The sequence below is a fragment of the Eleutherodactylus coqui genome, chromosome 1 (assembly GCF_035609145.1).
Source record: "Eleutherodactylus coqui strain aEleCoq1 chromosome 1, aEleCoq1.hap1, whole genome shotgun sequence".
Classification (NCBI taxonomy): Eukaryota; Metazoa; Chordata; class Amphibia; order Anura; family Eleutherodactylidae; genus Eleutherodactylus; species Eleutherodactylus coqui.
In genome coordinates, this window is record NC_089837.1 from 119191639 (window position 1) to 119205979 (window position 14341).

The 14341-nt window shown below is 44.9% G+C and overlaps 1 protein-coding gene across 1 annotated transcript in view; it reads left to right on the forward strand.

Moving 5' to 3' along the window:
• ATR (ATR serine/threonine kinase) overlaps positions 1–14011 on the forward strand; it is a 73799-nt gene extending 59788 nt beyond the window's left edge. The window contains exons 36-47 of the mRNA XM_066599541.1: positions 230–372; positions 1132–1229; positions 1317–1549; positions 2753–2887; positions 3560–3766; positions 5599–5742; positions 5858–6008; positions 7125–7281; positions 7599–7752; positions 10645–10796; positions 11620–11725; positions 12324–14011. Of these exons, the coding sequence (XP_066455638.1) occupies positions 230–372; positions 1132–1229; positions 1317–1549; positions 2753–2887; positions 3560–3766; positions 5599–5742; positions 5858–6008; positions 7125–7281; positions 7599–7752; positions 10645–10796; positions 11620–11725; positions 12324–12497 (1854 nt within the window). The 3' untranslated portion in view covers positions 12498–14011. The remainder of the gene's footprint in view (positions 1–229; positions 373–1131; positions 1230–1316; positions 1550–2752; positions 2888–3559; positions 3767–5598; positions 5743–5857; positions 6009–7124; positions 7282–7598; positions 7753–10644; positions 10797–11619; positions 11726–12323) is intronic.
• Positions 14012–14341: the final 330 nt, after the last annotated feature.

A 14341-nucleotide genomic window follows, 5' to 3' on the forward strand; every position in this document is an offset into this window, starting at 1 on the left:
GCAGAGGGAGGCTGGCTATCAGTGACAGCTGGCTCCCGCTGCAGGTTGGCGCAGACTCAGCTTCTGATCCAGCGCCATCTACATGATGTAAGTTTACGTCCTGTCGTGTTAAGTACCCTGCAGCCGGGATGTAAACGTACGTCCTGTAGCGTTAAGTGGTTAATAATGTGCAAGATATGGAGTTGCCATTAGTGTTACAACAATGATTGATTGTTTCTCTGTTGTACAGGATGTAACGGCTCTGCTCCCAGAATGGGAAGATGCGCACTTTTACCTTGCCAAGTATTATGACAAACTGATGCCTATGGTGACCGACAACAAGATGGAGAAGCAGGGTAAACTGATACGATACATGGTGGAGCACTATGGGAGGTGAGTATATACTATTCTTGGGATAATATCCATGAATCTGCCTTTGCTAAGGCCACTCTCACACAGACATTTGTAAAAATGCAGCGTTTTTAAATATGACATTTTACAGCGTTTTAGCATGGCGTTTTTAAATGCGTTCAACAGCGTCTTTAACGTACCCCATCATTGCAATGGGTGATGCGGTGTGTTAAAAACGTGCTTAGCGTATGAAAATAGAACACACAGCGTTTGTTTTAGCGCGCCTTAGAAACGCTTGTCTGAGAAGCCCCATTGAAATGAATAGAGGCTCAGTACAGCGTTTTTAAGGGGGCATTTGAAACACCCACTAAACACTGTAAAGAAAAAAAAAACACCTGTGTGAGAGTGGCCTAAGGGTAGTATTACACAGGACGACTATCTCTCCTCCGCTTTCACACAGGAGCAATGGTCGTTCAGTAAATGGAGGTGGAGCGTGCCACAGATCTCTTCCGACTGTCCTCCTCCATTCACTGTGAACAGTTGTTCATAGATTTCTCGCTCAGTACCCTGTTGGGTCCTGCTTTTACATGGGATGACTATCAGCCAAAATTGCTTGCTTTCCAGCCGATAGCCCGTGTAAAAGTACACTTGAGTTCAGTATTTCTCATTGCAGTTACTGATGACTAGGTAATAGTAATTGGGAGACTGAAAGCTTACACCCAACTCGATTAGCATGGGAGATGAACCAGTTCTGTATGCAGAGGCTATGGATGATGGCTGTATGTTACACTTTTCTCTTAGGTCCTTGCAGTATGGAAACCAGTTCATCTATCAGTCTATGCCTCGGATGCTGTCTTTGTGGCTGGACTTTGGAGCTAAAGCCTACGATTGGGATAAAGGTATGACACTTATGGAACATGGAGATATTTTGGGTGGTTTGGTGGCAGAGTAATTCTAATTTCATTATGCCACTTGTCTTGTTTCAGGTGGTCGATCAGAACGTCTGCAAATGAAAAGTGAATTGCTGATCATTAACAAGGCCATTACTGAGCATAAGAATAGTCTGGCTCCATATCAGTTCCTAACAGCTTTTTCACAGCTGATCTCTCGCATCTGTCACTCTCATGACGAGGTGTTTGCAGTACTGATGGAAATCGTGGCCAAAGTTTTTCTGGCTTTTCCTCAGCAGTCAATGTGGATGATGACTGCAGTGTCTAAGGTAATGATGCTACCACTGAAAGGCACTACTGCGACTAAAACTGAGCTCCTACTATATGTTTACAATTAAAGCAAGACACAACTGTGTCTGCGGATATACATGGAAGAAAGGCTGAGGCTTATATTATAGTAGCATCACAAATATATTGGTTTATTTTGGGTTATACACCACCATGTACGTACTTGTAAAAGAAGTGATGTGCAGTAACTACAGTGTATGTAGTATGGTATCCAGCTGAGCTCTCCGAGCAGGGTATGCAGAAGACGGGCAACCCTGCAGTGATTTTTTTGGGAAAGGGCTTTAAATATAAGCCCTTCTCTTAAAAATCATCCATAGCATGTGTAAAAAATATATACTCACCTGTCCGCCGCTGCCGGGGCTCAGCTCTGTGTAGCCGGGTCTTCTCCCTGCACTGCTCTGAAGTTCTTTCATCAGGCAGGGATTTAAAATCCCTACCTGCTGAAAAAGCTGTATCTGATTTGCTGAGTGCTCAGCCATTCACTGAATGACAGCTAAACGCTGCCTGTGATTGGTGACAGCGCTCATACAATCAAAGGCAGCACTTAGCCATTCATTGAATTAATTCCTTAGTTTGAATGGGCTAGAACAGTGGATAACCAGTTTGAGTGCCATTTCTAAGAGAAATAGTAAGGCAAGACTCCAGTGAGCAAAGAAGTGCAAAAACTGAATCACGGAGCCGAGAAGAAACATCGCCCAATTAGATGAATCCAGATTTCTGTGGCATCATGCTGATGGGAAGTTCAGAATTTGGCGCAAGCAGCATGTATCAATGAACCATACAGTTCAGACAGGTGGAGGTGGAGTAATAGTGTGGGGAATGTTTTCTCCCGCTGATACCTGTGGAGTAGGCGGCATCACACAATGCTGCGATTCTCAAAGACAGAGGAAATCCAAAGTGTCACTAGGAAGGTGTCTGTAATAAAGTGGCCATTTTGGCCTCCCACCTCCATTCACAGTAAACAGGCAGTCACTCATAGATGAACCACTACCTGTTCACACAGGCCGATCAATGTCTGATTTTTATGCAGAAGGGAAAAACTAATAAAAAATACATGATACACGTGACAGGAAGTACTTTTATTTCCAAGTACACACCATGGATTCTGATCATTCACCTAATTGTGTGGGCATGAACTTGGAAAATGCTTGAATGTCTAATGGTGTCTCGTTTTCTCCCCATAGTCGTCTTATCCCATGCGTGTAAACAGATGCAGAGAGATACTTAATAGGGCCATTCACATGAAGCCTTCTCTTGCGAAATTCATAGGAGATGCGACCAGATTCACGGACAAGTTTCTTGAGCTGTGTAACAAGCCTGTAAGTACAGCTCTTAAAGGGGTCTCCGTTTTTCAGTTCTCTTTATCTGGCTTAAACTAGTTTTCTAGGATGTAAATAAGGTTTAATATAATGAAAATAAAGACCGATGGGGATAAAATAGTTTATCATCCTGGAAAACCCTTTCAATAGATTTGTTGCCGCAAACGACCCTTATTTTTAAAATCCTGTATGTAGTGTCAGCAATAATTACATATGCTGAGAAATATTTCATATGACTTCTGTGTATATGTATATCATCTCATCACACGCTGCAGTATATATAGAGTATCATGAGTGTAGCGGTACTGGGTACATCATCTGTCACTATGTTATGCGTATTATTGGTCACTATTCTGGCACGATCTTAAGGCTGCAGTTTGGAAGCTATCATGAAAAAGAACATGGTGAACCCACAATAATAGTCTCCTCTCCAGCCGCACCCTCCTTAGCGATGCAGCCTCTTACAGTCTCCGGTGAGATGTACCTCTGCTGGGTATAATGTACTTTTAGGTCAGTTTGTGAGTGTAGCATTATAGTGAAGTGTTAAGACACCACCTTGGCAAGTTGTCGTGAAGGATTACTGTACACTATTGTTACCACATGTCGTCATGTATATGAGTGCTGTTAAACGTATAGGTTTGTGCAGTCATGTATATTTTTCCCATTTCTTAGGTGGATGGAAACACTAGCACTTTAAGTATGAGCGTTCACTTCAGACTGCTCAAGAAACTGGTGGAAGAGCCAACATTCAGTGAAATACTTATCCCATTACAATCAGTAATGATCCCCACGCTGCCTTCTACAGCCGGAAAGCGTGACCACGCTGATCATGACCCCTTTCCTGGACACTGGGCTTATATCGCTGGCTTTGATGATGTTGTAAGTTGTATGGGAGAGAGAGCTATAGCTGGATGTGGATGACGCTTCCTGCTGAGGAAGCGGAAACTTCTTCTTGCTTAACCCCTTGAGTGGCGGGTTTCCTACCACCCTGTCGTGCCCACCAGGGCAGGTTTTTTAAAATGGTCTAATCATTGAATTTCAACTAGTTTTGCAGTTGCGTCTCAAGAGCCATAACTTTTTCATTTTTCCATTGATATGGCCATATGAGGGCTTGTTTTTTGCGGGACAAGTTGTGATTTTTTTAAACAGGGGGGAGGAAAAAAAGAAATGGGGAAAAAAGAAAAAAAGGGGCCATGTCATTAAGGGGTTAAATAATGTATTAACTTCCTTCTCTGGGTCATTACGACGCACACGGATACCACATGTGTGATTGTATTTTTGATTTTTTACAAAGTAAAGGGAGACAAGTGTTGTTTTTATTTTTTTAATAATTTTTTTACTTTTTTTTTTTTTAATTTTTTTTTAATTGTTTTTTTTTTTTTCTCCCTTTAGGGGACTTCCACAGGGACCCATCAGGACCCCTGATCACATTCCGGGGGTCTGATGGTGACAGCCCTTTACATGCTGCAGTGACAACCCTTTACATGCTGCAGTCACATAGACTGCAGCATGTAAAGGGTTAACACAGCAGAGATCGGAGGTTTTCTCTGATCTCTGCTGTAAGAGCAGGTACCTAGCTGTCCTCTGACAGCCAAGCACCAAGCTCTCCCTGCCACAGAGACCATCGGCTTGCTTCTGACAAGCCGATGGTCTCTATGGCAACCTGTAAACAAAGCAGGACATTGCCGACATGTCGGCAATATCTTCTGCTGGTTTTTCAAAGCCCTTGCACTGCTCTATGTGGGTCTGTGCAGGCAGAGCACACTGTCACAGCTTGTGGCATTGTGCTTTGCAGCTCCCATAGTGATACATAGCCCGGAAATCTTCCGGGCTATGTTGCTATGAGCAGTGGAGCTCATCCCCGGAAATTTTCCGGGCGTGCCACTCAAGGGGTTAAATGGAGGACGACAATTTTTCAAGCCACTTAACCTGAAATGGTTTAAAAATAGAGATGAGCGAGTATACTCGCTAAGGCACATTACTCGAGCAAGTAGTGCCTCAGCCGAGTATCTCCCCGCTCGTCTCTAAAGATTCGGGGGCTGGCGCAGGTGACAGGTGAGTTGCAGCGGGGAGCAGGGGGGGGGAGAGAGATCTCCCCTCCGTTCCTCCCTGCTCTTCCCCGGCCGCCGCCGACCCCCGAATGTTTAGAGACGAGCGGGGAGATACTCGGCTAAGGCACTATTCGCTCGAGTAATGTGCCTTAGCGAGTATACTCGCTCATCTCTATTTAAAAACCCTTAAAACAGACCATAGTCTCCAAATTATGCAATTACAATTTGGGGGCCCTTTACATGACTCAGTTTGAGCCACAGGACCAGCACAGATTGTTATCCACACTTGATTAAAGGGTCTTTACACAGGCCAATGCAGATTGTATCAGGAAAAAACAGCTGTTAGTACGATCGTACATCCACCTTACCGCCCATACACTTTAATTATTGGCAGCAGCACATCCCTGTTTACATAGGGACCTGTACTGCTAACATAAGTGATTTTTGTGAAATCGTGGCCCGCACAACAGACCCAATTAGCTGAAAATGAGTGTTTGCGCATCTGTTGGCTGCTTTTTGCCCTGCTTACAAAGGGAAGCATTTGTGAATGAGAGTTTGTACGAACACTTGTATGGCAGGTTACCCGCCCATCGCCTTAGTGTTTTCCATTTCTCATACCTCGTTATTTCACTAACAGTCTTGCACATGTTATGATTGCAGGTAGAGATTCTGTCATCTCTCCAGAAGCCTAAGAAGATTTCTCTGAAAGGATCTGATGGGAAATCTTATATTATGATGTGTAAAGCTAAAGACGATCTTCGGAAGGACTGCAGACTTATGGAGTTTAATTCCCTGATTAACAAGGTAAGTAACTTCGTGAGCGATGCTGAGAAAGTTCCAGCTTCTAGAAAATAAATAGCATTTCCTCATGTGGATATAAGTGAGAAAAGCAAGTTTTACATTTTGTGTTGTTGATCAGTGTTTGCGGAAGGACGCAGAGTCCCGGAGGAGGGAGCTCCATATTCGCACCTATGCTGTTATCCCACTGAATGATGAGTGCGGAATAATAGAATGGGTGAATAATACAGAAGGCCTGAGAAACATACTGCTGAAACTCTACAAAGAGAGAGGTCAGTTCATCAACAACTATGCTCCTAAAATAATGGAAAAACCAATTGTATTATCATTGTCCTACAAAGGACATTTCTCACACAGCCACAGGCCACTTCCATCCACCTCATAGATATTGAATGGAGCTTCATGGTGCATGCATGACCACTACTCCATTTAAACTTTGTTCTACTGACAAATTCCTATATCCTATGAATAGGTAATGATTGTCCTTTGTGGGACAGAAAATTGCAGAAATGTGTGCATTGTGAGACGCACAAATATGAACCCCATTCTTTTGAATGGGGTATACACATGAGCGATGTTCTCTTGCATGGCACCCCCAGGCAATGCTATGCCGGAAACACAGCCCCATTGTTTTCAGTGGGGCTAGTAACAGCAGCGCCGGCCCCATTGAAAGCAATAGGAGAAACTCTGTGATCCTCTGCCGCAACTGCCAGAGTATCCTTGTATCCCTGAAGTGACATGGGGCTGTTTTACATGAAAGCGCCTCGCATCCACGGGGATTTCACATGCTGGCGAGTGGGATATGGGGGCGGGATTCACAGCCTGTGTCAAGTTAGCCTAACTCATATTACTTTTGTTTTGTATTCAGTGCAGTAAAGGGGCTTTATGGTTTGTGTGAAATAAAGTCCAAGGGCTTTATTTCACACTCTGTTCTTGCCTCTACACTGGCCATCATTCCTGGTTCTCAGTGCCGCTGTTAGTAATAGTGGCTCGCAGTTGTTCCATTAGTAATAGCAGTTCCCAGTGGTAATAGTGCCACCAATAGTAATGGTGGCCCCCAGTGGTGGTAATGTTCCCAGTAATAGTGCACTCAGTACCTCCAGGGGGGCAGCCACCCCAACAGGAAATGCTGTACCTTCCCTGTATAGCTTCGGTCCAGGCCCCCTTAGCGGACTGGAGCTGCATAGAAAAGGTAAAGTATTTCCTGGTGGGATTTCTGGTCTTTATGATTTAGTTACAGTGCTTTTGTGCTGTAAGCGATCATTATGGAAGCAGTCAGAGAGGTCTGGCACGACCTGACTCTTCTGACATCGGACCAAAGGGCGCACACACTTAACTGAACTTAAGGGTATGTAAGTCATGTCTGTTTTTCTCCCATTTGCATTCAGGAATATACATGGGAGGCAGGGAACTGCGTCACTACATGCTACCCAAGAATGCTCCTGAGGAGGAAAAGCTGAAGACCTTTAAAGAGATTCTTTTGCTTCGTCACCCGCCTGTTTTCCATGAATGGTTTTTACGGACATTTCCAGATCCTACATCCTGGTGAGTAGGAATATTTGGATTATGAATCCAAATGGTGAAAGTTATTCCTCTATCTGGAGGTATAAAAGGGTTATTTGTGTACTAAAAAACATCTGTACTTATATATATATACTGCAAAACCTCTCCAGAAGTCTTCCTCTTTGAGAAGACCACCCCAATCTACACCAGATGTTTAATTCTCTCATATCCTCAGTATATTGGCTTCTTCTTCGGGACTACCACTCCTCTATAGAAAACCCTTCCTCAGCGCAGTTGTGGGTCATCTTTTCAGTGCAGTTTCGATGTGGTCACTAACTATGAAGTCCCTTTTTCTGCAGGTACAACAGCAGGTCAGCATATTGCCGCTCTACAGCTGTGATGTCCATGGTTGGCTACATCTTGGGGCTCGGAGACCGTCACGGTGAGAATATTCTATTCGATTCTCTGACCGGAGAGTGCGTCCATGTGGATTTCAACTGTCTCTTCAACAAGGTACAAAATTATAAATAGAAAATCCTGTGACCTAGAGATGTACTGTATAGAGTGTGTACAGAGAAACGCTCTTTGTCTAATGCCTGCTCCTTAAAATGCATACAAGACGTTATCTCATCTCTGCTTTAAGGCCCATTTACATGAGCGAACTAGAAGGCGAACAACCTCTCTTTCAAACACTCATTCCTGATCATTGCTCCATGTAGACATGCACAGCCATCAGCCAACAAACCGCGCTTTTTTTAAAATTGATCACATATTTTACACGGACATGAAAGTCATTGTTTGTAAAGAGCACATCTCCTTGTATAAACAGGGTTGTGCTGCCAACAGTAATAAGACTTCATGTGCCCGAGCCCTCGCACAAACGATTGTTTGGTCACATCGCAGTACTACTGGATTGCTACATGTAATTGGATCTAAACAAACATTGATCAATTTACTTTATTGTCAATCGGCATTCTGTACTGGCAGAAAATCTGCAATTATAAGGGCTCATGTTCACGACCGTGTTTTCACCGCGCATCACGTCTGCATTGCACGGATACGTGATACACGGCGAATGGAGTTAATGAAAGTCAATGGACTTTCATGGATCCATGCACACCAATGTGTAGACACTGTCGTATGCTCTATTTTTCTACGTTTGTACACAGCATTAGCCCTATTAACTTGTATGGGCAGCGTTTCTATACTCATCCTTACTCTGTTCAGAATTTAAAAAAATAAATAAAAATCACGTGTGCATGTCCGTGCGTGTGTAATTCGCAGGAACACAGTGCCATATGCGATCTCTGCCAGCAGAGCATATGGCTGCAGAGTGTGTACGCATACAGCCGGGGGCATGTGTCGTAAGGGTATGTCCATGCAGGGTGGATTTGCTGTGGACTTTCCACATAGAAAATCCGCAGCGTTTACCGTTGTGGCAACGTGAATGAGATTTGCAGACTTTTATTCTCACAGTGCCGAGAAATTCCTCCCAAAATTCATATGGAAATTGACATGCGGTGCAGAATTTAAATCAACAGCATGTCAATTAGCTGCTGTGGATTTGTGGTGCAGAATCCACCTGTACAAATGAAGGGGGGAATTCTGCACCAAAATCTGAGTTGAAATCTGCACTGAATGGTGCAGATTTTGCGCCGTAGATCTGCTGCGGACACTTGGCCGTTAACCATGAATGATCTGCAGAGACCTTATATACCGTACAAGTTCATATAGAGGTTTGAAAATGAATACACTTTGGCTTTGTTCACTCCAGTATCATGGCTGCTGTTTTTACAAAAGCCATGGCGGATTTGACAGATGTGTTGGGGTTTTTGATTAACTGTAAATAGCAGTATTATCCACTATTCTGACAGAAATCTGAAGGAAAGGAGCGAACACAAGAGGAGCTTGATCATGCAGCAGGATTACTGTGCAGTGACTGATGTAATGGCTTCTCCAAATGCTAATCAGCAGAGCATGTTCTGTGCAGACAGCGAGCCGAGAAGGAATTCTTGCAGATTTCTTCAACTCCAGAGACTGAAGAAAAAGGGATTGTACTTTGCATGTCATAGTAGCTCTAAAAATATGGCCACGTTCTATTACCTGAGAACATTGTTGGCATTATTGTTTGATACTGGGGTCCATCACAGCACTAATGTGCAAAAACAATCAACTGTCTAATGTGCATTTAGCTTTAATCAAAATAATAAAATTAGACATTAAAGGGGTTGTCCGGCCATAAACATTAGGTCTCATTACTTCTGTTTGCCCAATACAATGCACTTTGTAATATACATTGTGCATGGTAAATGAGGCAAACAGAAGTTATTGACTTACGTGTAGGGGTGCCCCCCCCTGTGTTGCTCCTCGGTCGTCCCTGGTTACGACAAGAAATCTTCTTTTCTTGTCGGGCCGGCTCCAGGTCTTGACGGGACGTCGGGGACGCGCTTCTCACTTCTGCTCTCTACTGCGCATGTGCAGTAGAACTTCAGCTGCTGGGAACCTCTCCCACGGGGCGCGCGGCTGCTGGCATCTGTAAGGTAAGTGGACGGCCGGGCTCTCGCAGGGGGGGGGGGAGGCAGAGGGCTGTGTGTGTGTGTGCTGCTGGTGGTGGTGACCGGGCAGTCAGGAGTCCCGGGGGAGGGCCGGGCTCTCGCAGGGGGGTGTGTGTGCTGCTGGTGGTGGCCGGGCTGTCAGGAGTCCCGGGAGGGTAAGTGGACGGCCGGGCTCTCGCAGAAGGGGGGGGGGGGGTGCTGCTGGTGTCGGCCGGGCTGTCAGAAGTCCGGGGGGGAAGGGGGGGGGGGCATGTGTATGTGTGTGTGTAGGGCATGCTTGGTGCTACTTTCACTTTCAATAGCCGACGATCGTCAGCTATTGAAAGTGCTGCTAGAGATCAGGATCTGCTCTGACAGGTGTAGCAGTAGATTATTTCATCTTCCCCAGCATGTTCCCTCATCACTGGAGGCTGTGACACTGCAGTCTCCAGTGATGAAGGAATCTCCTGCTACTGCTGTCAGAGCTGTAGGAGCAGATCGCACTGCTCTCCCTGCTCTCTCATTACTTTGAATGGGGCCAGCCGGCTGCTGGCTCCATTCAAAGCAATGAAGCGTGCATGATGCCGGTCCTCCAGTCATGTGGCCGGTGTCATCGGGAGCGCGCACTGAGGAGAGAGAGGCAGCAGTGCATCATGGGAACTACCCAGCGGCGCCATCTTTGAAAAATCCTTCAGGCAAACTTTATAAGGTAAGAAAAGGAATAAAAAGGTGAGCAAAATATCGTTTTTCATGGTTAAAGCTGTAATGTGTGATGCTTCTCCACTACAGGGCATTCATTGGGGAAAAAAAAATCAGTTTCGCCGGCGGACAACTCCTTTAACTATCACTTCTGCTCATTTATTTCATTCAGGGTGAAGTATTTGAAATTCCAGAAATTGTTCCTTTCCGCCTAACACACAACATGGTTAATGGAATGGGACCGATGGGGACAGAAGGCCTCTTCCGACGTGCGTGTGAGGTTACTTTGAGGTTAATGAGAGACCAGAGAGAACCCCTAATGAGGTACATATTAGCATAATGGTAAAGTGCTTTATATATTTCTTTCAGTTTGGTGGTACTTATGTGTTACATATCTTTAGTGCAGAGGAAAAATTACCATACCTAAAATCAATCTTTTCCCATCCCGCTGCTCACATTCCCAGAGAGTAATAGAGATACAGCAGCACTCCTATGTAAATACCACTTTCAGTGGGGGTGCGATAGGTTAGAAGCCGTGCATGCTGAAGCTGAGTCCAGACTCCAAATGGGCTCCAGAAAGATACAATCCAAAGAATTATGTAGCGTAGCGGCACAAGGCGTTTAAGTAGATGGAAGAAGACGTTCACATTCTTTGTAAAGTATAGAACATACCTTTAGGCCCCCTGCACACGAGCGGAAATTCCGCGGCGGAAACGCAATCCTATGCAGACGGCCGCGATTTGGCCGCGCGAAATATCGCGTGGCAAACAAAACGCGGCATGTCCTATTTCTGTGCGGGGCTCGCAAATGTCACTCACCCCGCCACCTTCTCCGGTCTGCGCATGCGCCGGCTGCCCGGCAAGCTGGCACATCAAACTATGTTGACAGACTAAATTGGTAAACCCTGCCTCTATATAACATGGGTCCTTCCAGGTGCCCTTCACAAAGCACTGCAGAATAAGACCCCTATGGCTACAAGCAGTCATGCCCTTGTGTGGCTGAAACATCCCTGTTTACTGTCTGGAAGTTGTAGTTCAACTTTGTTTGTCCTTTGCTGTTGATGTGAAATGGTGGCAGTGGAACACCAAGCTAAGAGTGCATGTGTAACTTCTACAGCTAATCAACCCATAATGACTTTGCTGTTTAGTGTACTGAAGCCATTCCTGCATGATCCGTTGGTGGAATGGAGTAAACCAGTTCGTGGTGGTAGTAAAGTTCAAGCCAATGAAACAGGAGAAGTTATCAATGAGAAGGTTGGTACTACTGTGTTTTTGGAGTGTTGGCATTATTTACTTAGTGTCTGTATAATTAATAAACCCTGTAAGATGAAGTGACTACTAACATGCCACCCAGTATGTAAGTGGTATTCCCGTATCTTGACCCCACCAGGAAGCTAGGGGTTTGACAGGGCTTCTATGAGGAACACCCCTGTCTCACCCCTAGCTCCTGATTGGCTCAAGTGCTGAAGGTCCTGCTACAGTAGATTTCTACCAGAAGAAGGGGCCGCTGTCTGAATGTAAAACAAATGCAGCTGTATGCTCAATGTTACTGGGCTGCCAGGACCTGCAGCCCAGCCAACTGTCCAGCCAATCACATTCAGGGGGCGTCCCCGCCCCGTGTCGATCTCGACTTCACCAGTACTTCCTGGTGGCGTCAAGATACAATAATACGTATGTAAGTACTGTATGTTCTTCCCTTTATTGGGGCCTTTCATTTTTAAATGGTTGTATTTATCTACTATCTGTGATTTAAGAACCCCAGGGTTTTGTGGTAACTGAAATGTGGATATATAAACATTGTGTAATTATTACATGATTCTTAAAGTTCATTTTCTTTTTGCTTGTTCCACAGGCTAAAACCCATGTGCTTGATATAGAGCAGCGTCTTCAGGGAGTGATTAAAACAAAGAATCGTGTGAAAGGCCTCCCTCTGTCTATAGAAGGACACGTCCACTATCTGATTCAAGAGGCAACAGATGAAAACCTTCTCAGCCAGATGTATCTTGGATGGGCACCTTTCATGTGAACATCTGATAACAACTCAGCCATATTTTATTAGGTCCATAGGTTTTATAAACTGTGACCATTCTTGTATATCGCGACAGTAGGCTGAAGTGACGCTTGCAGTCCATGTCTGATACGTGTGATCTACTTCTTTGAAATGTATATAATTCTCCTACCTGATAGGAGAGGTTCTGGGGAAAACATTGCACTGAAATTTCTCTTAGGGTGCATTCACACGATCGTATATCGGCTGGGTTTTCACACCCAGCCGATATACGATGTCCCTCACTGCAGGGGGAGGAAGCTGGAAGAGCCGGGAGCAGTGCTCTGAGCTCCAGCCTCCTCTCCGCCCCTCGCCACTATTTGCAATGGTAGGGGGCTGGGCGGAGCTACGACCGGGAATTAGCTTTGCCCCTGTCCCGCCTCTTCTCATTGAAAATAGTGCAGGGGGGTGGAGAAGGGATGGGAGCTCAGAGCACTGCTCCGGCTCTTCCATCCTCCTCCCCCTCTTCCATCCTCCTCCCCCTGCAGAGACAGACGCCGTATATTGGCTGGGCGTGAAAACCCAGGCGATATACGTTCGTCTGAATGCAGCCTAAGGAAAAGACTTGTTTGATAGAAATAGCGGTCCACAAGAGTATGTGAACATTCCCCCCACTGAATCCTGCTGTTGTAAGCAGAGCGATGTAGAATTGACAGAAGTGCATTCCATTATCATTAATCGCTCATCTCTGCGCTGCAGCTCCTCCGCCACAGATTGGGCACAAAGTGCTGCCCCATCATTAGGGTTTTTCAAGTGCCTTTTGTTGCCTGCATGTGCCGCATCCAGCACTTCTTCTGTATTGGTTGTTAGGCACCTATGACTGAGCCGAACAATGGAAATAAAAAGCATTGGTGTGAACCCAGCCTTCATCCTCATTTACATGGGATAATTATCACGCAAAGTTAAATCAAACAAACGGAAATGCGCAATAGTTGTTGCGTCCAAATGCAAAGCCATCGTGCACTATTCGTTTACTCTTCGTTTTGTCGCTCACTTTCAACTAGCATAAAAATCATTGCTGTTCGCTCATTACTGTGTTTTATCACTCCCTACATTGACTGTGAAGCACTGAGCGAGGGGTTGGTTACAGGTGAGCGAATCCTAGCGATGATCTGCCTGTCTAAACATTCCGCACGAGCGCCAACAAATAGTGGTGACGTCACCCGCTCGTGTTGATCGTTTAGACAACAGTTGTCCCGTGTAAATGGAGCATTAGGATGTCCCTAAAACAACACATCTGTTATTACCGTAGTTGCATGCAAACACCATTAATCTGTGGATCGCTGTACTCAAGCAGAGAAGTCTTCATCCTCTTTGCCATCACCTTTTGATCCTTACAGCACGTTTAATAAAGTTATGAAGGTGGAATATAAACAAAAAAATGGGACAAATTCTTTATGATGTTGCTTTATATTATGTTATACTGTTAATTAAAAAAAGGGGAAGTCCACTTCTATAAAGTTGTTATATATAATAAAACCGTGAAAGATAAAGGTCACTGTTTCTGTATATTTTGGTTTTTTTTATGTTGGTGACAAGTAAATCTAGTCAATGACAGGTTGTCATTAGATATAGATGGAGTACTTTAGTGTATGCCTTTCATGCCGTGCTCTGCAATCGCAGAAAATCTACTGCAGATCCCCAACACGACAGGCAAGTTGTGATTTGAAAATCTGCTACATGTGAAGGGCGTTCTGATGAGATAGTTATGGTGCAATGGAAATGTGTTTGCCATTGGTGGTATTTCACTTTGATTAATCCCTTAAAGGGGTTGTCTCGCGGCAGCAAGTGGGGTTCAGCACTTCTGTATGGCCATATTAATG